The sequence below is a fragment of the Athalia rosae genome, chromosome 6 (assembly GCF_917208135.1).
Source record: "Athalia rosae chromosome 6, iyAthRosa1.1, whole genome shotgun sequence".
Lineage (NCBI taxonomy): Eukaryota > Metazoa > Arthropoda > Insecta > Hymenoptera > Athaliidae > Athalia > Athalia rosae.
The window spans coordinates 8620186-8643538 of record NC_064031.1 but is presented as its reverse complement, the minus strand read 5'-3'; the positions used below and the strand labels follow the sequence as shown (position 1 = coordinate 8643538).

The following is a 23353-nucleotide window of genomic DNA, read 5'->3' as shown; positions in this document are numbered from 1 at the left end:
TCGCACCTTTCCAATCTTTGTATAGAGGTATATACGGTTTTAGTAGAGTTATTATTTTTATATCCTTATAATTACAGTTTTGGTTTTTTGTTGTTGTTGTTGTTGTTGTTGTTGTTGTTGTTGTTGTTGTTGTTGTTGTTGAAGTTGTTGTTATTTGGTACATGTAGTTTTTATGTTGTCAGAGGAGTTTCGTGTCGGAGGAGCTACGTGCCTTCTGGGCGCTCATACGGCGGCTGTTAGTATTGCAAGGGATAATGACGGAGCGAAAGATGAAATGGGATCTAAAGAGAGATATGAGGGTAGCCTGAGACGATGGGTTGCGGGACCAAGGGACGTATTCGGAATCGTTTATATATCTTCACAAAATATTTCGCAATTTGGCAGCCAGGTAAACGCGGATCGTCGACTTATCACGATCGCGATTTCATTATTTTTTTCCCTCTTATCAAAATTCGAGTTGTCCCGGCCTTATCACTTGACACATTCGGAGCCGCAGATACGATGAGGATATTGAAGGGAAACGCCGTGATCGTTTGGATAATATCAGGGACGATGAAAGGGAAATATCAGGGGCGGGATTCTGAGGTTCGGGAACTTACGCTGATAATCGGCTTAAATAATTAAGGGTTGGGAGAGTAACGAGCTTATAATTAGGCGTGGATCATAGTCGCTGAGATGTGTCGGCCGACGTCACCCACAACGCTTTCAAGACTTTGCGTTGGCGAATGTGCGCCAATTTGTTCTTCGCTTCCCGCAATCGCCAGGATATCTTCAACGGTCTCAGGTGCAGCGTGAAGAGCTGGTGCCCTCGAAGGTTCGAGTTTCAATGCAGGGGACGGTATGTCGGTATTTCTTTTCCTCCTGGAAGCTGTCGTCGCATCTTCACCGACGCGAACGGTGCTCAATACGGTGCTGAATTCACCAGGTCGTCGACCGGATACATAGAGCGTAACTACCGAAGATTCTTCTACTGGTTCCTCCTTTTTCTTTGGGTTTACTTTGCCATTTTTACGGCCTCTGGGCCTATGCCGGCGTTCTCCATCTTCGTATCGGTCTTCCTTCTCGTTACTCACATGGGATGAGCTGTCCTCGTAACTATCGGAATCTCTAGACGGTTTGTAGTCCGAATCAGCGGGCTGATGTCTTCGTTCTACTTCCCCGGGTAAGGTATTGCTTTGTGCGGGAGCTGGTGCGAGTGAAAAGAGAGGATCGAAAAGGTTTCCTTGTGGCAATTGAGGTTGCTGTTGTGGTTGCTGAAGCAGCAGGAGAAGAGAATTGATATCGGGTGTTGGAATCGTGGCAGTCGGTGTAACGACGACGGTATCGGTGATAAATTCTGTAGCGGTAATAACGTCCACCGTAGAATCAACGAGTGTCGTTAGAATCTCTTTTCCGCGAAAGGTAAGTGGAATCACGGTACTCTGGTGTTTGGTAACAGTGGTAACGTAAGAAGTAGTTCTGGTGTCATATCGGGTGGTGGGTGTCACCGGTTGTTGTAGCTGCTGCTGTTGTTGAAGACCACCTAGGTTTCCAAGTTGTCCCAAGAGAAGTTGGGACAATAAGATATTGGCGAGGGGTGCATTTGCCGGTGAAATGCTTGGAGTCTGCGTTGAAACGACGTTCTCAACCGAATATACCGTCGAAGGAATCAGATGAGAAAATGTCGTACGACGTCCACCGATCGATGTCAGCCCCCGAGTGATCGAGGAGGTTGTTGACTCGTGAAGTAGGAACCTCGTTACCTCGGTCTGACCTTGAGCATTTGTTCCCGTCACCTCACCTACGATCACAACCAGCGGTCGTCCGTCCCCTCCGGTCACAGTCTTGTAACGATCAGGGCCGAGAACTTCGGTGCTCGGATGTGCGGTAATGATATTCTTCCTTTCCGTGACGCCGTTGTTCACTACAGGAATGGTAGACTCCGTCGGAATGTAATGAGTCACCGTTATGGTTCCATCGAATTCCGGTTGAGGGAAATTCTCCCTGGTGTCTTCCCGGGAGTTCCCTCCTCTACCTCGTTGGGATGATGTTCGGCGAGAACCACCGTTTCTATGATTTGACGAAGACCTCGAGCCAGATCTCGTCCTGCTATCGCTCGACGGACGTCTCGAGTTCACGGAGGCGTCGTTGTAAGAAGATCGAGACGATCCTCCGTTATGAATCCTAGGAGGTCTCGGTCTAGAGGCGACTTCCGTTTTACCAGATGATCTGCTACGAGATGAACCTGAGTTCGGTCGTTTGTATCCGGACCTAGAAAATCCAGAATCTTTTTCTCTAAGTGTGAATTGTCTTCCATTATTGTTCGCAGGGGATGGTTTTATTCGGGGTGACGAAGTAGAGCTCCTCGATCCGGAAGGACGCGCCTTATTCCTCGTTCTTGGTTTTCCATACGTAGGTGGATCGGTCGATTCGGTGGAAGCTTTATTATTGTTGTGTGAGTTTATATTGGGTCTCGATGTGGAATGTAATCTTCCTCTGTTACTCCCGTATCTAGGACTTGTTGTAGACTTCGCCTTTTGAATTTCTTCAACGCCGGTCTTATCCTCCGATGACTTATCCTCCGCTTTAGGCGGTGAGGTAGTTGTTGGCCTTCGAAATCGGTTTGTCGTCAGGGACCTGAGCTGACTTGCCTGACGTCTCACCCTACCGACACGTCCGGCGAATGGTCTGATACGAACAATACTCGGAGTAACCGCAGATACGGTCTTTCCAAATCGACGGTTAGTAGTGGCACTCTCTTCTGGCTCCGACCCTTCGTAATCATTGTCCACAATTTCGTCGATTGGCTCATCGTCCTCGAAATTCTCTTCATCTTCACGGCTATCGTCTCCTTCGTCTTCCGGTGGCGGAGTTTCCGTCTGTTCCGTCGTTTCCGTTGGCTCTGTCGGCTCTGGTCTCCTATTGAAGAGTCCTCTGGGTGGAAAAAGACTGTTTGTCTGCCCTTGACGTGGCCTTACAGAGATCGGGACATTCGGTCTATTACTAGTTCGAACACCGGTAAACGTGGATCTAGTTGTGGCAGGAGTTGTAGTTCTGGGCAAATTCCCTGAACGCCTAGGAATGGTCGTCAGTGGTCGTAATGTCGTTGTAGCGGCTCTCGTTGTTTGCTGCGAGTTTCCTAGAACTAATGGTCTTCGAAATCTGAGCAGTGGGTTCGTTGTTCTCCTGGAGGATTCAGTAGTAGTCTGGAACGGGACAGTTCCCGTTTCTCCGGTCTCACCGTCTTCTCCGTAGTACCGATCGTCTTCCGTGTACGGAGTCTCCTCTGTCACCAGAGTGGTCGCGGTGTAATCGTTAATGTTGTCTTCTTGATCTTCATTCCTGGCACTTGGCTGCTGCCCTCGTAGCAACGTTGACGAGGCTCTTATACCGGGTCTGAATCTAGACGACCCTGATGGTGCTCCGCCATAGATGGAGCTAGAAGATCTACTGCCAGGTCTGGCTGGTGCTCCTTTTCCCGGTCCAACGGAAGACGGTCCGTTGCGTCCTCGCCCTCCCGGAAATACTGAGCTCGGAGAGATTCTTGAGGATCCTCTACCCCTGGTGCTACCCGCGTATCCTGAACCAGAAGAGGGATTGATCGCCGATGTGGAGGAAGGTCGTCTTCCTGAAAATCTTCTGGAACCCGAAGACGGGAGAGGTTGTCCCAGTGTGCTCGAATAGGGCCCTGTTGGTGAGCTAAGCCTGCTCCTTGAAGAAGCAAACCTGTTTCCCTTTCCGGCAAGAGTAGCTGTTATCGTGGGCGTTATGTCGGTCCTAGTGATCGTCGTAGCTCCTTGGGCTCCCTTTCGTTTCGGGTTGAAAGTGGGTCTGTTCCTAGATGCGAAAGGTCGGATCACGGGAGTGAACGTTCTTTTCCTAGAAGAGAATGTGAGTCGTGACTTTTTCTTCGATTTTGGCTTGTCGCCATCCTCTTCACCATCTTCCTCACTGTCTTCGTCTCCTCGTTCACCTTGGTCGTCGGGACCTTCGGTCGAATCTTCAGTCGACGTCAGATCATCGGACATAGAGGATTGCACTACCGCAGGTGACGGATGTACTTGTGCTGGGGAAGCCGAACTTGAAATCGCAAACCCATCTGTAGCACTTGGTGCGATACTTGACGCTAATGCACCTGGAAGCGTTGCTGCGGGCGTTGCACTCAACCAACTTGAAGTACTTTCAATAATCTGAGCATACCTTCCATCAATGATCGTGCCAATCACCTTTGATCTGTAGAAGATGGTCGTGTCATTCGCCTCGACATATCCTTCAATGAGTCGGACAGGGCCGGTTCTGTGGGTTCCGGTTTGCGTAGGTGTTAGTGTGGCTTTTCTTTCCTCATTGACCTTGGTACTGGAAGTACTTTCAATTACTTTGGCGTAAAGACCATCGACTATGGTTCCAATTTGTCTGGTGGTAAAGTACTCCGTGGTGACTTCGTCCGCGTCGACGATACTTCCATGATTCAACGATAAGACACCCGTCGGCAAAACGGGCGTAGCTCGTGTGGAAGATGTTGATTCCTCAGGTTTTTCTACTCTTGTCGAACTCTCAATTATCTGGGCGTATAATCCGTCGATAAAAGTACCACGAACGTCTGTTGAAAAGTGTGTCGTTGTTCCGTCATTTACTTGGCTAGTACGAATCGTTGAGATTAATCCAGTGGCTCGAGAAGGACTCGGTTTTTCGCGGGTATCTAGTGCCTGGACAGTGGGGATCACAGCAGCGCCGCCGATTGCTCGGCCAGTTGCTCGATCGGGAGGCTTAGCCACACTTGTAATCGTTTCCAACCGGCTGTTCAACACAGTGGAGTTTCCAACATACGACGTTGTAAAGTACGTAAACGTTGTGTAAAAGGTCGTGGGTTCGGGTGCAATCGGTAAATCTTCATCCTTTTCGATTTGATTTCCATTTATGGTTGCATCTGTTGATTGATCGCCGATAGTTGTCCCCGTTTCTTCGGTAGTAGAAGACAATTCCGGAGTTACGAGAGAAATTGGAGAAGTCACTTCGTTGTCCAAAACGTTTCCTTCGCTCCTCTGGGCATCGATCGTCATGGCGACACTGGGTAGCGGTGCCACAGCTGTTGTGGGCGACGGATCGATACCTGGAGTTGCTACATTACTGACAGTCTCTTCGCGACTCGTCGTAAGTGTACCTCCTCCTTTGAAGAAAGTCGTCCAGTACGTAAATGTGGTGAAGTATGTAACCGGAGCAGTGCTGGTCGGTAGGATTGGAAGAGAGTCCATGGCGGAAGGTCTGATGGTCTCCGTCACTACGTTTGTGACAGTTTGAAGGCGGCTGACAACGTTGGACGCATCGCCTTTGTACATTGTCGTGAAAAATGTAAAAGTAGTGTAGCTGGTCTGCAGTAGTAGGGTTGCAACTGGTTCTACTTCGTGGTTATTTGATTCCGAGAGCTCCTGATCCTCGGGAAACGCGTTAACTTTCCGGTCTCCGGCGTCGACTACGGTCCCGCCACCTGAACTCGAAGACGAAACGACGTCTGTAACCATCGTTTCAAGAACCTCACCATCTCCTAGAGATTCGGGCAATTTCGGTGTCATCTGGGATTCTACAGTGACTGCATCAGAATCTTCATCCTGTAGAGTTGTAGAAGTTCGTTCAGTTGTCTCGTTTCGGCTTTCAGGCGTCAAAGTTTCACCAGCGCTCGCCTTTTCCTGAACTTTTTTTGCCAACTCCAGAGCCTCTTGTTGGGTCTTTTGTTTCCTGATAGCTTCTAGGTAGGCCAGAATTTCTGGGGGTACAGCAGGTTTCCCGCTTGACACAGGCTGAGGCTGTTCTCTCGTTGTCGGTGTTTCCGGTGTCGTTGGCACATCTGATTTCTGTATCGGTGGGACCACAGCGGTAGGTTGAACTGTGCCGGTAACCACGTTTGTGAAGACTTCAGTTCTAGTTTCGATTTCGGTTTCGTCTTCGTCGAATATGGTCGTGAAATACGTGTATGTCGTGTAATACGTTTTTACTACATCCGAATAAACCTGCGGAGTGACAATCGCGGGTGGTGTTGGGTCGAGACTAGTGTCGATTGTACTTTCGGTTTCTTCATCAGCTTCGGTTGTACTAACTTCCTTCCATCCTTCGGTGGTCGTCGACCGATCTTCATCCTCTTCGGATTCTTCTTCCGCAGAATCACTCACCGAAGGCGTGGTCATTGAGGGTAGAATACTATCCGTTGTTTTTGTTGGCGCGATCAAAACTGACTCGGCCCTGTCGAAGAGTCCAGCCACGTCGGCGGACACGTCGTAATATGGACCGACAGTTTGTGTGACAACGTTAGTCGAAACTACCATGCGGCTTGAGACGCTCGTTGTTGTTGCTTGGAAGAAGGTTGTTAGGTAAGTGTACGTCGTGTAAAGAGTTTTGAATATCAGTTCAATCTCTTCATCTTGTTTTGTGGTCTGTTCTTCCTCGGCTGGGCCACCGACAGCTTCAGAAGTCGTTTCTACCTTCGGCGTTGTACGCGGACTGGTACTTGTGGTAGTTGTTGTAGTCATTTCGGTGGTCGTCGTCGTCGTCTCACGTTCCTCTGACTTTAGCGTGCTGGGCATTTCCGAGGTCACTGTCTCAGAATCTGTCTGAGTCGTGGTTGGAGCGAACAGTTGCGTCATGTACGAGACCTCCGAGGAAATGACCTCCCGCGATTTCACGGACGTTGTTGTTTCGTCATTTTTGTCCGGGATGTAAAACGTCGTTAAATAAGTAAAGGTCTTATAGACGGTGGAAGGAATTAACCAAGCAGTTTGAGAAGGGGTTACCTCCGGGGGAGGAATCTCCCGATCTTTTTCATCAACCGAAAAAGCGTTCTTTCCCGAGGACCCCTTGATGCTACGCCCTTGAGGATCCCCTATTACAATGTCATTGGGTATTTCGTCTTCCGTTCCCGCAGTAACTGGAGGAGTTGCTTCGGTCGGCGCCGTAGTTTCATCTTTTTTCGGCGGAGTGACCGGTACCTGTTTCAAGGTGGTGGGCGGATTCACCGTGGTATCTCTGAAAGGCGTAGTGAGCTCGTTCATTTCCGGAGTCATCTGTTCCGTGGTAGGTGCACCTTCAGGCTCTGTGTATTCCACAGTTCCGTCGTCAGCTTCGTCGGCTTCGTCGGTATCATAGGTTACAGAAGTTTCGTCGGGGAAAAAGTAGACATCGGAGGCGGTGTGCGTGACCTGGGCGTAATCGGTACCTACATAAGTACCGTACACAAGACTTTTGTAAAGGGTAGTTGTGCCGTCAACTGCGGTCGTTGACACTATGGACGACAAAAGGCCCGTAGACTGCGGCAGTAGAGGGGTACTCGTGGTTTCTTGAGGCTCAGCAGTGTTAACGTCGCTCGGTTGAAGTTGCGAATTATGAGCCCCACCATTGACGGCTTCCAGAAGCGGATCTCTCGTCTGAACATCGTCACTCTGAGTCGGTGAGTTCGTTTTCCAACGACCAACGACGACGCTGGTCGCCTGAATCTCTTTAGCAGTGCCGTCGTCGGGTCTCAGAGTCGCATCGCCTTTGATGGTCGTAGCTGGTCTTCCGACGGGCGCGGGTGCGGTGCTCGGCGAGAATACGATGACGGTGTCACCAACGGTGGTGGTGAAATCAGCAAAACCGTGGTAAGTCACCGTATCGAGGGGTTTTTGCGACAGTGGTTTTACCAGAGGTAGTGGTTTTGTATCCGGAACTTTTCTGGCATCGAGTCGAGACTGATTACCAAAGGCTTTCGGTACTCGAGGTGTGAAACTCTTCGGCCCAGACGTTTCCTTGGTAAAGCTCGTCTCTTGGGAGTAGATTGCATCCTGTTTGACGGTGTAGGTTGGTAGGTTATCGGGAGACCTGACTTTTGCGGGTCTGAACTTCGGGGAGCCAATAGGGTTCGTTTCGCTCTTTGCAAAAACGTCGTTCTCCCGTTCAAGGAATTCGTCAAGGGCGGGGGAAAGAATCTGAGAAACGTCGTTCGCACGAGTGAAAGTCGTCGGGAATTTGCTACCCGATTCGGCCGTATTTGCAACCGCGTTGTCCAAAGCGATTCCGAATTGCCAATCGCTCTGAGGCAATCTGGACGGGTAGACAATGTAGGGATCGAGACTCGACGGGTCTGGAGAGTCGGATTCCCTGTCGTAGAAGATGCGACTCGAAGTCGAGAAAATTTTGGCATATACTCTTCCGTTCGCCAAAGTGGTCCCGAGAACTTGAGTCGCGTACTCTGTACTTGCGCCATCTACGACGAAAGTACGTGCAGTTTTCGTCAGCAAGCCTAAAGGGGGTGCGCCTCTTCCGGGACGAGTCGGGACGAGAACGACTGTGGCAACTCCTACACCGCCGGATTAGCATATTTGTTTCGATACAGGCGCGGGTCGGGGTCGCATTTTTATTCATTTTTTTTAAATTCAGAATGATTCGATAATCGACGACAATCGGTTGATTTAAGGTCACAAGTGTTAGCGGTTGAGCGTGTTTCATTATTTATATATTTTCATTAGGTAACATTATTCATGTACAATAAATTGTGCCACATCCAGAATCCAAGTGCCAAGACGTACGTATATGTCCCCGTGCGTCCGTACGATGTTTTGAAAATGGGAATAACGTAGATGAAAATAAAAATGAAAGAGAATAATGATGATTGTTGTTTACGCATTTTCATATCAGAGGCAGCGAATTCGAGTCCCACGTGTCGTTTGTTCGTTTGTCCGTTTTGTCGGCGTCGTCGTGAGATTCATCGTGATTCACAAGTGATGGTCAGTCGGGTAGATATCGACGTGTTTGTTTTTTTTTTTTTTTTCAAAATTCGGTGCGGTGCGTAATTCGGAGAGTCGGACAGTCGGAGAGGCGGAGAGACGGACAGACGGACAGACGGACGGAGAGACGGACGGTGAAGACCGACGGCGCCCAGTTGTTCAGAAGATCAAAGATGAAGGCAGGGGAGCAGGCGGGAGCAGAAACAGAAACAGAAAAGAGATAGATAATCTTACAAATTAGTATGTAGACGAGCCTCCTACCTCTCCTCCTCCATGCAGCGTCAGAGGAGAACCACGTGTTACCCTGTGTATATTATATATTCAATATATATATTTCACATGTACCGTATAGGTCGTAGGTACGCGTACGTACGTAGCAAAGGTGAACCTTATGTAAGTATAACAATATCCAAATTTAATCGAGTTCCCTCTTATTAATATTATTATAAGTACACAGTATTTAGGATACAGATAGTAAAGTCAAGAGTAAAGTTTGAAAATTCATTTTATGTACAATTTGGGAGAACCGGAACCGCGTAGAGTAACACCAACGTTAAAAAGAAGGCCAGAAGAAAAAATTTGAACATTTCTTGTGTTTGAAAATCCTATTTTTACAGGTGCAAGTATATGTTGTTTTTTTTTCTAAAACAAAAAAAAGAAAAAAAAGAAAAAAAAAATACCGGATCTAATAGAATCTCAGTAATTGAACCGGAGCCGTAAACCTTGTGTAATAATTTGGAACCCACGATCGGTAATTAACTAGATAATGCGAGCGTCTACAAAATAATAAATGACTCAACCGCGACTCGTTATGAGAGTTGTACACGCATCACTCCGTGTGATTTTATGGTGTCGTGTAACAAATGTATACCACTCAATTATAATAAAGTAGTTAACGTGCACTGCACAAGTTAATAATTAAAACTGGTTGAAAAATTGCCTCCACACTTACCGTCCAAGTCTCGCTGTACTCTCGCAATATCCGCCTTCCCAGCCTTCGAAGTCTCTTCACCTGAAATGTACACGAATATAATATCGCCGTCAAATATCAATCAGAAAGATACGTATGGTCATAGAAAATATATAAATATTTTGCTAACAATTATCAATGTAACTCTAGTCATCAATCCACAGGAAATGCTATATCTCGCGTCGACATATAGTTGCCATTAATCGTATCCGCCGCAACCGATTTGGTATAATTGAAAATCCTCGAGGACAGTTGGGATCGTTAGTTTAATCATTCGTGACGTCGCAAAGCTGGACAGATGTGCGATTTTCGAACAAGATTCGAATTCCAAGAAAAAAAACTTCACCGTCGAAATTCAACAAAAAATTTACGCTATGCAGCCGTTTCAATGGGTAGTTCAGACGATCCTGGTATACCGATATTAATATATGAATAATTGCACAATATTTCATACAATGATCAATCAATGATCGATATTTTTTTATCCAAATTATCGATCGTTTTGTGCCAACGACGAATTATTTCTGTCGTTAAAGAATGTAGAATGGGATGATTTCTTACTATCGATTTACCGATTCCTGGTAGACCTTTTTTCGTCTAGCAGAACTCGCGTTGACATTTCTCAGGCACAGCTGGCTATCGAGGAGCATAAACCTGTTGTCTCTCGGAGTATTCGATGCGCAAATGTGTGCGCTACTAAACAAGCGTATAAGTATAGCTGTAACGCCGTACTTGTCACGATGATAATAGCGTATTGGGCGTTAGATGTAACCGTAGGCCCGAAGCCCCGGAGCCCCGGAGCCCCAGAAGCCGCAGTGACTGACTAAACTAAGTGTGTATACGACGATATAACAAGGCTCGCGTACAGTTATCTGACCGACTCCTTAGCTCGCGAGAATCCGCGCTGGTTGCTCCACACGTTACCTACATGCGATGATACGTAGCAGCTCTTTTACCTTATGACTGGCACCCATTCGCACCTGTAAACTGTGTCTGTTCTGTGTCTTCCATACATATGCGCGTTCTTACGATTCGTTCGCCGTACAGTCGTCTCTCCGAGCCACCACACGTGTGCTTTGCACCGGCTACAACATTTCCGACCGTTTGACCGCGAACGGTCAACCGAACTGGTCGTACCCGGGGCAGACACAGTGACCCGGGTCGGGCGCTCGAGAGTTCCCTCGGGCGTTTCACGTCGTCGACTAGTTTTCTACGTTGATTCATAAACTCGACGATCCCCCGCTCTCCGCGTCATCCCCACAGATGTACGCGTGCGTTATTTTCATTCCGTCATATTTTTCAACGTCTCTTCATTTTGTTGGGGAAGAAACTGCGGCAGCCGGTTTCTCTGCCGTACAATACCTGTACCGCGTGCTGCAGTTTGTAAGATCTGCGGTGATCTTTCCTGGTCAGGAAGATCCGCATCGAGATAAAATGATACCGGAGTAGTGCGAGGTGGTGAGGGCGCCGCTTATACCTATATGTAGTTTCTGTGGGTTCGGTTTGAAACGGTTGACGTTTCGTAACGGTATATAACTACAACCGTACGTAACTCCCAGTTACACCGATAAAAGTATACGGCGGGGATACGCGAGGAGCTGTGAGGAATTAAAATGTATTCAAAATACGTGATTTCTGTATCCGAAACTGTACTGTATATCTAATTATGAATTCCAAGTATTTGAATATTTAAAAATTCAAATGTACAGGTCGCTCTGTCAAATCATCTATGATTCAACGTCTGATGCGATCTGCCGTGCATATAGAAATTCTTACCGCTCGCAAGTGTGGTAACGGATTGAAAATTAGTTTTTTTCCGAAGAAAGTATCATACCTATCTAATATCCATAACCTTTAACGTGGAACCAGACGCCGCATCTAATGACGCGGGTTTCATAATTTCGAAAAAATTCGAACGGCCGATTAGGTATTCATAATAAAAAGAAAAGAAACGAAAACCATCGAGGGCCTTGGTTTCTCACGCATAACGATGCGAACCGATGTCGATGCCAAAAGTTCGTTGATCTCGTACACTCTCGAGTATACATATAATGTTATAATTTTCATTCGCATTTGTGAAAGTTTAATACATTCGCACAAACAATATAATGTGTCTTCTCTCTTCCTTATTACTTTTTATAATAATACATTTCGAAAATCGCGTGTCCCGCGCCTAATATCCTCTTATAATAAATGAATTTTGCGTCACGTGCACACGGTACTCGGTAAATAAAATATCGGGCTAATCACGCCGGGCACGCAGATCCCGTAGAATGTTTCTTTTAATTATTTTTTATGCATTTCATCTACCAGTCCCATCAAAATCATAGCCGTTCCGTAAGGCGAGCTTTCCCGGTAAACTTGAACTCGGCTATAGATATACGCGTGGATAATGAGATCGCATCACCTTTCCCTGCACGCTGGACCGGCAACGATAACGCTACACCGTCGGCAGGTGCGCCTTCTTTTATTCTTTCTCTTTCTTTGATTTTTCACCTGCGTAAGATCCTGCTGAATTTTACACACCCCTCGCCGATCCCGGACGCGTATTATTTGCGTCCGTAATACTCGTTATGTTCCCGCACTACGACCAGAAACTCGTAGTAGAATGGAAAAGGGATACACGCAAGTTTTTCGCAGCAGCGGAACGCAGGCCTTGTAATATTCCCGGTCATTGTGCGTTCCTCGGCACTCCTCTTTGTAATACCCGTTCGATGCGTCGGCACAGATCGAAGGAGCAGAATGCGTTTCTACGTTGGTCTGTACGCCTGTTACCCTGACTGTGTAAACGTTGCCGCTGCATGCCTATCGCGCGTAAGAAGTTGCGAAAGTGAGAGGCTGATATTCCCCTCGGCGTTACTTCCGTCCGTCGAACCGGATCGCGGAGTCCCAAGCCCGCTGGACCGAAAGCAGGAGTTGAAAAACCTAAATTTTCAATTGAAATACCTTGGAGAAGTAGACAGGAAGAAGGACGGATTATACCGCCAAGGAGACCGCGGAGCCCGGGAATACATCCGATGGAGATATCGATCGGCTGACCGCGGTCGAACGATTCCGACCCTAATTATGAGACCAGAATTAGGCTAATCCGGTTGAACAGCTTGGAGCGGATCTCGCGATTAAAAATCTCGCTATATCGCACGGGTGTCGGTTTATTCGTCGCGTAAATGTCGAGCCGGTTAATCAATCCTTCGGTAAACTTCAATGCTGGCGATGGGACGTTTTCTCGTACAAGTTGGCAGCAGCATCCCCGGGTCCATTTTGAAAACTAAACGACATTCACGAGTCGATACTCGTTATTCGCAAGTATATTCACCTTGCGAGCTAACGTTGTAACTGTATACGTGCAAACGGTGTGCGCCAAGTGCGATACCTTATAACCTGACGTCCTCTCTCGGCAGAGTTATCTTGGTGCATGGCGGCGTTTCGCAAGAGAAAGTGCCAGTTCGTGGGAACCGGTAACGGGGACGGGGGTATGCTCGGGGTAAGACGCGGACTACCCGTCGCATTATATTGAGAATCGTTACAGAACTCACATTAAGACTGTCAATGAAGGATAAATAAGAGGTTTCGTCGGGGTACAACTTTTTCCCGGAAATTATATGTGTAATATGTATATTTTGAATAAAAAATCGCGGTAGCCATGGAACGTTTACGCGACGATTACGACGGTATATCGATATACGAGGTCGCGTTTTCGGGGCCTCGCTGCGGATCGGAGGCGATACGTAATTTTAATTTAGGAATTTATCCCGAATTCCCCGATGATTTACGACCGTCGCATATCGCGCGTTAAGACGTCGCTCGTACCACACACAGCATCCTATACACGTATTCAAACACTATAATAAGCTTATAATCTCCGCGCGAAGCCGAGGGAAGAGGTAAAAGTGAAAATTGTATCGTTACGCAAGGGAAGTGCAACGCGTTAGACGGTTTCTCTTCCTAGTCGTGGGTATGAGAATCGTCACGTGTGTCTGTTAATATTCATGTACTCTGATGAATTTATTATTATCTTCTTCGCCGACGCAACGCGTGCGACACCGATCACGCTATCGTCATCGCAGTATCGCGCGCTGTAAGCCTCGAGACTTCCATTTTTTTCATTCGCTACATCTTTCTTCTTTTTTTTTCCTGTGGTGCCAACCGATTTTGGTAATTTTCCACTTTTCGTCCGGCACAAGCGCTCGAAATTCTCGAAGAATTTTACGAGATACCTTTAAGGTATCGAATGACACGGTAGCCACAGCTACTTATGGAACTGTTATTTTCACTTTGCCTCCCGGCGTTAAATTGTCCGGCTGACCGCGAGGGGTGCGTTGCATCATCTGGAAAACTACCGCATGGAATCCCGTGTTGAAAATCGCGGTAAATTCTGTAAAATTCTGCAGCAACTAGCACCCGTAATTATACCCACCGTCTACGGTAATACGTACGGCTGATGACATTTGAACGCCGAATTAGGAGTTCGACCAGATTCGAGTTCGACGATAACGCACCGCCCTAAATACCGGGGAAAAGAATCCTGTGCAGAAATTAAAATGCGCCGAATCGTATCCGATCGTAAATCATGTTTTCATTTCTCGTTATTATTCTATGCGACGCATTTAGATATTCAAAAATAATACGTAACAACCGCGCGATCGTGACGACGGGATGTCGACGGGCACGCGGATACAAGTATATTATTTTCGAAACGACATGAAAGTACGCGAAAAAAGAAACACGAGGATGCTAATCGAAAAAGAAACATCGCTTCGACCATCTGCATGGTCATGGAAATGAGGAGACAGGTATTAAGCTATACGTATGTACAAATAGTGAATAAATATATGTGCGTACATCTGACGGTAGCCTCTTATGTACGGTATGAGATAAATATATAGGTAGACGGAGAATCGCTTCGCTGTGGCATTTCATACCGCGTCTACATGACCCAAATGAACTCTCCCGAGAGTTCTCACTTTCTAACCTAGAGTGAGGCGTTTAACTACGTACCGCGATGTACGTACGTACGTACGTACATATATACTTGTACGTTCCGATCAGAAGAAAGAGACGAAGAGGATACGCCGGCATTATAGCCGAACCGTACGAGTCGGGGCTTCGAAATACACTCAGAATGCGGGAAACGATGCGGATCCTTCCTTCCTTTTGACGATCACTCAGTCGGGAAGATTCCACGATATATCTGCAATTGTTTCGACAGGTAGGACGCAACCTATAGCCATACCGATTGTGAGGTCTACGCGTAGGCCTATCGATAAAAGTACGACTGGAGTTGTATTTGTGCAGTGTACCTATACTCAACAGGTATTTATGTACACATGTACGCGAATGTAAATTGTGTGGATGTAAAAAGAGCCCCGCGGGCTGCTCTCGTCGAGCCAAGGCTGTCGGTGGCACGAGCTGTTGAGCCGCGAGACCTACTTTCCCGGACAATAATATCTTGGGGATTTGTGGTTTCGATCGAAATGTATAATAAGGGGCAATCTGATCTCCTCAGAATTTTTCAAACGCGTCGAACCGGGTAAGTACGCGAGTGGCAACCGACCGAAATTTAGTCGATCGGATGAGATGGGACGATCAGCTGGGCGTACGATAACTCTGTGCGAGATCGTTCCAGATCCCAGATGTGTATACATGTAACTCTCGCGCGTACGTTCATACGGACGATGAATTTCATTGGATTATTAGGGGAGAAATACGTTTCACCGACAACAAGTGAAAATCAAGAACGAGAGGTCGTTTGTTCTTTCGACTCGGCCTACTTGCACCTGGTCGCAAGCAGGGGCCCCGGTCACCGCATTATAGGTGTACCGGACCCGTTGTCGGTCACCCCGGCGACTTTGAGCGTTTATTTTATGCCTCGGTCGTCGATCGATTCGATCGAGAATACAGCAGCTGTCCGTGTACACGCATATTCATACGAGGGTATAGATGTGTACTCGCGACTATAAGTCACCTTCTTCTCAGAGCCGCGAGTGACGGGGGCGAGGCAACCGACCGCTAATTAAACGCAATGGGAGCAAATCCCTATGGAAACGATGTTGTTGAACCAGTTCACTTCGAAAGTCCCTCCGGTCCAACACTCTCTCGAATGTAACGTCGCCACTTCCCCTTCGCAAGGATGTTACCAGTTACGATCAAGTGCATTCGGGATATCAGGTGCGGTAATTTCACATTATGCTCATGACGAAAATCGAGAGCATTACTTCGTTTGATTTATACATCCATCGATATCACGATGGATCGTCGTCGCGCACCGGTTCGCCACTCGTCATATCCGCGTAATTTATATTTCCGCGTCAACCGCGAGCGTGCCCATCTTCGAGCGCTGCAGGTACGACGATCGAAAATCAGCCCGAGGCTCGCCTAACGGGTTTTTCTCTTTATTCTCATACCGCGCATTGGCGTATTTCTCAATTACCGCGTATCTGTACGCCGTATACGCGGTACGAATACACACGCGAGCTTTTGCGTCATTGGCAAAAACTTGGCACGGCGTGGTCCTCGATCGGCAATCGCTGTTCGGTGTGCGACTCGAGGCGCACCTGCACGCTCATCGGTAATGGGGAATTCGTGCCAGTGGGTCGCAGTATTAGAGGAGAGGACGAAACGGTGCCGGGTACGTACGTGCGTAGGGCTAAAATACGTGTGTGTGTGTGTGCGCGTATATCATTACCGCGCGTACTCGCGTGGGTAGTAAATTAGAAGTATCTACGCAAATACGATGTATATACGTACGCGAGTTATACCTGTTTCCATACACGTATGTACTCGATCAGGATTTCACTCATGGCTAACAGCATCCGCGAAGGGAACGCGTTAGAAAGCTATGCTCGAAAGGTGAAAATATACCGACGGCCTTCCTCTTACTTCTATAGATCCGACGGAATGCGAATGCCCGCGGTATCCCCGTAAGTGACCAACCCAAGAAAACGCCGAGGGCCACCGCCCCGGAATTGTTTCGGCTGCGAATACCCATTTTTTTTCACCATACTTACAATATGGCGAGTTCCGCGGCGGTTCTCGAATTTTTACCGCCGGATTTGGAGCGACACGAAAAATACTGTCACGGGGAAGATGAGATAGAGTCGAATTCACTTTCTACCGATTAAGGTATAAATTCATTAAAAAGTCAAGGTCGTTTCCAAGCTTCCTATAATATCCGCAGTCCGAATATTTGCACAGTTACTGTTATACGCCCGGTTGCGATTCTCATGTACGTACCTACGTCTTATCGAATTAGATACAATTAAGACTTCAATTAGTGCGGATTAATCTGAATGATGAAAGAAAAAATTGCGCGAATTGAGTAATGGTTATTCCGTCAGCTCTTGCGTATAATTAGGTGTTTTAGTGCTAAATGATTCCGTATAAGTACAGAAGACGTTGTACAAAACAGTGCTGTAATTTTATATCTCATTTTTAAATCCCATCATATCATATAATTATCGTCTGGATGTGCATTCTTCAAACTATACCACATGCAATCAGCGCGCAAAATTGTTTGTAAAAATTATCAAATCTTATTTCTCTTGATGTGTTTGAGCACCTTCCTTGACCCCCCCCCCACCCGACAGTCGAGTATTATCGGGCGACCTTCGACTTTTCGCTAACATATAACAATGAGATTTTCGTGAATTTCACAATAACGAAGATTATACAATAATGACATGTGCGGATATTGGTAATTATCGATGCATAAATATCTTGGTTCCTTTTTTTGTTTATACTTTGGTGGCAACAATTAAAATTTACTACCGATTTATTACCACTTGAAAAAGAGATGAATAAATTATTGAAATTCACTCGCATCCAAGAAAGAGTCCACTTGAATTATGTCATCGACATATCTCCGTGAATCACGCAGACGACACATGCAGCAAAAACTTGGAGAGTAGTGAATTCCTACGCGGTTTCGGTATACCGACTGAAATCAAATAGTAATTATTATTCTCATGCAACGCCCAGCTGTAGCAAAATCGCGATTGCAGGATTTGACAAGCACCGCACCGTAATGATATTTAATCGGAATCAGAATTTTTAATGAGAATAAAATAAAATCAGCGTTACTCTGATTAAAATTGTTGTCACGGTGATTGACCGCGGTATAATTACATCGAACTGAGCGTACAGTGATTGTTAGATCGAAACCGAGAGTAATCAACGAGGTACTAGGATCCGTCTGCAAAATTTATATCATGACGCAAAGATTGACCGCAGAATTACGATTCTCCGGCCGCAAGGAGAATCGAACCGGACGGTCATTTCTCCCGATCCACTATACCTGTATATCTGTTATAATACCCGCGATCGAAGCTATTACAACTCCGTCATAATCGTCGTCGTCATCGCACTTTGAATCTGTACCGCGGGTAGGTAACATCAAAAAGAAATGAATTTAAAAACTGTGGAAAGCGATGAGAATTTGAATTTCTCGCCGCGTTCAACTCGGAGCCATTTCTCCGTCACCTGTACTGCTATAGTTCGGTAAGCTCTCTTTCATCGATTCGCCAGCTTACCGTAGAGCGCCCCCATTCCAACGAGTAACTTTTCGAGCTTTGACGTGGTCATGTTCAATCCGCATTTGACTCGAATTAGTTTTCTAGCTGTCGGGGAAACACTGCAGTCTACGTATAGGAGTGCACAGCGAGTGCAGTCGATGCACATAAAGAGGCCAGGATATAGACGAAAATCAGAGAGAGTAAAAACCGCACACGTATTCGAGTAGCACATGAATAAACTTGAAGCGAAATCGAGGGCGCATCGTGATTTTTTCTTAGCCTCTGGAACTGCACTTGCAACGACTAACTGCAATTGCACCGGTTCGTACGTGATTATATTTGCACACAACGTACCCATATACGTGCATGTAACTGCTACGAACAAGGTGTTTACTTTTATTACATACGATACCTCTATGTATACGGTTCGGTATATTATACCTGCATGTATTTTGCTTGGGTAGAAGTGAAAGAAGCGGCGAAGCGATGCGAAACGTTTGACTTCGCTTACGCGGTTCGAAGAACGTGCATGCGATACCTCGGGACGTTGAACGCGATTTTATCATCATCATCATCTTCTTCTCGGACGTTCGCCCGGTGGCGGGGGCGTTTCACTCGCGTTGCTTTTATCCATAAGACGCCACGCACCCATCGTACCGCGAGCACCGTCATCTTATACAATATTCTGCATACCGTACACATGTATACACGATAATACAATATGCGCATTACATTAATGGAATTGCGCTGGTATACGCCCAGGCCATCCTCATTTCGATGCGTGCAGGTAATATGCATATGTATACTATACATAACTGTTCGCTATGAAAATTACATTATACTCTCTTGTATTTTGCATCAATCGATGGAAGCGCGCCCACGGATTTGGTCGACATGTTACTGCACGTAATATAGTGGACGTCGCGGTACAAATAAGACTCATTAAAATCAAGAGAGACTTCATTTTACTCGCGTCAAAGACCGAATCGATTCGCGGGTAGAGTTAATTAGTTCGTATTTGACACGTGACGCGGCTTTTATACAATCTAAACAAAGGCGCAATGATTCGACCGTTCTGCGAATAGTTCGGCAAAGATTATACGCATACCACTTTGAATAGCTGGGTACGCTTCCATGAATAGAAAACAAAACAACTGATCAATCAATTTCTCATAACGTGCAGTAAAATAAAGTACGTACATCGTTGAATTGCACAATTATATCACATTGAACGTAGGTATACAATATGGTGCTACCAAAAGTCATTGCGCGGCGCGCGAACTTCCGAGCGAACTTCACTTTCTTTCTTTACGGTAAAACGACGTTGACGTACACGTTGTTTTAGAGATACTACGTATAATACAGTTAATACCATTGCTGGCAATAACCTGTTACAAAACTAAACCTGGTGACGATTGTAATACGAGTGTTCCCACTGCATGATCCTACATGTGTGCACACACATACTATACCTAACTACCGCGCTCGTCCTGCGCCTGCGACGTGAATCTCTCTGTGCAATACAATATAAGATGATTATTACTCGATGGAGATAATTAGTGGAAAGCTCTGATTACCCGCGTTACGTGTCACGGTAATTTACCGTAACATCGGTTTTACACGTGTTGATGTTTGTATACGTATAGAGGGAAACGAAGAGTCACGTGTACGTGAAAATCGACCGAGTACTTCACTCTGGCGGTATACCATACTGCTAGCGTATTCTACAGAGGAAGAAGAAGAAGAAGAAGAAGAAGAAGAAGAAGAAGAAGAAGAAGAAGAAGAAGAAGAGGGAGAAGAAGAAGAAGAAGAAGAAGAAGAAGAAGAAGAAGAAGAAGAAGAAGAAGAAGAAGAAGAAGAAGAAGAAGAAGAAGAGGGAGAAGAAGAAGAAGAAGAAGAAGAAGAAGAAGAAGAAGAAGAAGAAGAAGAAGAAGAAGAAGGAGAAGAAGAAGAAGAAGAAGAAGAAGAAGAAGAAGAAGAAGAAGAAGAAGAAGAAGAAGAAGAAGAAGAAGAAGAAGAAGAAGAAGAAGAAGAAGAAGAAGAAGAAGAAGAAGAAGAAGAAGAAGAAGAAGAAGAAGAAGAAGAAGAAGAAGAAGAAGAAGAAGAAGAAGAAGAAGAAGAAGAAGAAGAAGAAGAAGAAGAAGAAGAAGAAGAAGAAGAAGAAGAAGAATCACTCACTCAAAGAAAATATAAAACCGCACGAACTGATCCTCTCACGCGCATTTAAACCGCATTACGAACCGCGATCCATCCGCCGAACGTGCGTGGAGAAACGCTACTTTAGTTTCATCATATACCTACGCGATGTCAACTATCCAGCATTATGAGAAAGAAAAATGAGATAAAAATCAATCAACTAACATTACTCAATCAATCAACTTTGCGAATTATCTATCGCTTGTATTATTATTAGAGAGAGAAAAAAAAAATTGACATTATATTAACCCGAGGCGTCAATAGAACGCGAAAACCGCTAAATACGTTTTTAATTATTTTTTACGGGAGTGAATTTAAATCGGGTCACTTTTTTTCAGTAATTCCATTGAATTTTCAACCAGGCGCGAGCTAAGTCAGTATGAGTGATAGATATTTATTTGCTGTTTTTTTTGTTGTTTATTTTTTTTTATTGCACGCATGACGTGTTCGAAAATTGACCAATAATTGCAAGGCCTATAGTGCGGACTTTTACCAGATCCGGTATAGGTGATGTGACAATTTCGCTGTCTCGATTATTCACCGCTACCTACATAGGTGTGTTATAACTTGCACGAAGCCATATATAATTCGAAATATCTACACCGCTGGTACTAATAAATTTTGAATATTTTATTATTGGATGGGAAGAATTTTCTATACACCCATAGGCAGCGTATAGACGGCCTGTTTCATCATCATACGCAGGAATAACAAAAAAACCATTGTTTAATTAATCAATTGATTATTCGCTGTAGTGTAATAATTATAGGTTCACATATGTACATACAATTGATGAATCATGTATCATGCATGGGAATATATTATACATATGAGATGTCATTATCGGTACAAGTTTCTGTTTTTTTCTAGAATTATTTCGTAATTTTATAAAAGTACCAATTATCGTGAGTTTTCTTATCTATCAAAGGATACGCGTTTTTAGTAAAACTCTTATATTATACAGCAGGATCTGCATGTTTCGATAAAACGTATACCATACGCAACCTATACTGCAATAATAGTTGCGGTCGTTTGGAACGCGTAGGTATGAAATCAGCCAATATACAATATGACGTGGTGGGTATAACAGAACTTTTACAAATCTACAGCTATCCTTATGTAAATATACGCATTTTACAATTTCGTCTGTATGAAGAAATAAAAAAATTTGTATTACACGGGGCTACGATCGCGATTTACGTTACACACCCCATTCAACACTGTCATTAGAAACAATCGAAGTTACGCGCGGCTATTGTCGGAACGAAAATTTTGGGCAACCCACCGAAGTGGTCATCCAAATATGTATTGAATTGGATGGCCACAGCAAGAATTACAATCCCGACGTACGTAGATGTAGCGGGTGATCGCTAAACGTGCATCGGTGCAGCGTATGATCGAATATACGTAAGTACATACAAAGACGCGCTCGTTGCAGTTCCGAGTCGATCGCGGCGATCGTCGTCGGGGAGGTCGGGGTAACTGTACACCTCGTGCGTCCGCTTCTTCAAGGTAACATCACGACGAGATACGCGGATACTATAGCCTACTCGTGGCCTACTCTTGGCCGGCGTGTAGCTCCTATAGGCATTCGTTCGATATCGAACCGTACCGTTCGCGTCCTCGTCCGTGCGTTGATCGTCCATTCGTTCATTCGCGATGACCGGTAATTAGGTGCGCTCAAGAGGCACGATCGAATTACAGTTAACGATGCTCCCCGGATTGCGCAAGATGCACTATCGCCACGAATGCCAACCGATTGTTACCGAAATCGTCAGTTGGAAAGTAAGAAATTCAAAGCAATTAGAAGAACAAATGGAATGACAACGAAAATATCGACCCTTTGTTATTTTACAACGAGATGAAATTAATTCGATCGTTTCAACGTCCGCGGCGACGTCATTGTATGCCTACGTACGTACATGTAGCGTATGTGAAGAGGTATACGATAATGTGGTGCAACGCGAGTATCGGTAAACGCGTCTTACGTTTATTATCGTCGTGCGGTGCTACTGGGCAGGTGCATAAATGTATACACCTTTGGAGATAATTTAATTGCGTCCTTCGAGTTCCGTTATAACGTGACTTCATTCTCGGCACGCTGTTGCTATTAGATATACATGAATAAGCATCATGTATATTCATCTTTATAAATATATACATGATGATCGAATGGGCCAAGAATTAAGATTCCTAGCGACGATTTTTGTAAATCCTTCATTTGCGACGTCTTGCTGTTTTTACATTTTCACGTAGAACGTATACCTATCTATGTATGTATGTATGCGCATACTCGTGATTGTGTGTATATTTTTGGCCTGTTGATTCTACATCAAAATCTCATATACTTATTTTCAATAGTTCTATACGAACCACAGATATACTATACGCGGAGGTGACGAAGGAGTCATCAATTACGTCAAGGTAAACTTTCGGTTCCTTTTTCCTGATTACAAACATCCTGAAGATCGTAATCGATCATAATTATTTATGTACGCCCGTCGGAAGGTGGTATGCGCAAGGATGAATTACATTTTTTTCCTGTAAAAAGCGGACAGAATCAAGCGAGGAGAGAAACCGGGAATTGAAGTCCACTCGAAACGTCATCATCAAGTACTGTTTGAGGACACATTAAATGACCATCAACCGCCACTCCCGATCCCGGTGACCTCGACCCGAGTCGGTTTGACCTCGCAACGAGTGCAACCGCGTATATTGTGAGTATAACACATCAGCTCTGATGCACACTTGCATACATACTTCATACACGTACATTGTATAACATACGTATGTATAGCTAATATTACTTCTCCGACAACATTCCGCTGCGCATGGAACCGAGGTGGATGCTTTTTCCTACTCCCGTATCACCGCTACCGCCGTCGCATTGGTATCTGTAAAATGTGTTTACATATATGTATATCTTAACGTACACATCTACGCGTAAA

At 45.5% G+C, this 23353-nt stretch overlaps 1 protein-coding gene across 6 annotated transcripts in view; it reads right to left on the bottom strand.

The window, feature by feature from the left end:
• The window catches only part of LOC105693639, a 42414-nt gene that overhangs the window by 14349 nt on the left and 4712 nt on the right, over positions 1-23353 (bottom strand). For 5 of the 6 annotated variants that reach the window (XM_048657305.1, XM_048657303.1, XM_025746237.2 and 2 more), the window contains exon 2: positions 9682-9741. In XM_048657305.1, coding sequence (XP_048513262.1) covers positions 9682-9741 — 60 coding nt within the window. Of the gene's footprint in view, positions 1-9681; positions 9742-10260; positions 10277-23353 lie in introns of those variants that run through there. The other variant, XM_048657307.1, reaches the window with a different exon arrangement.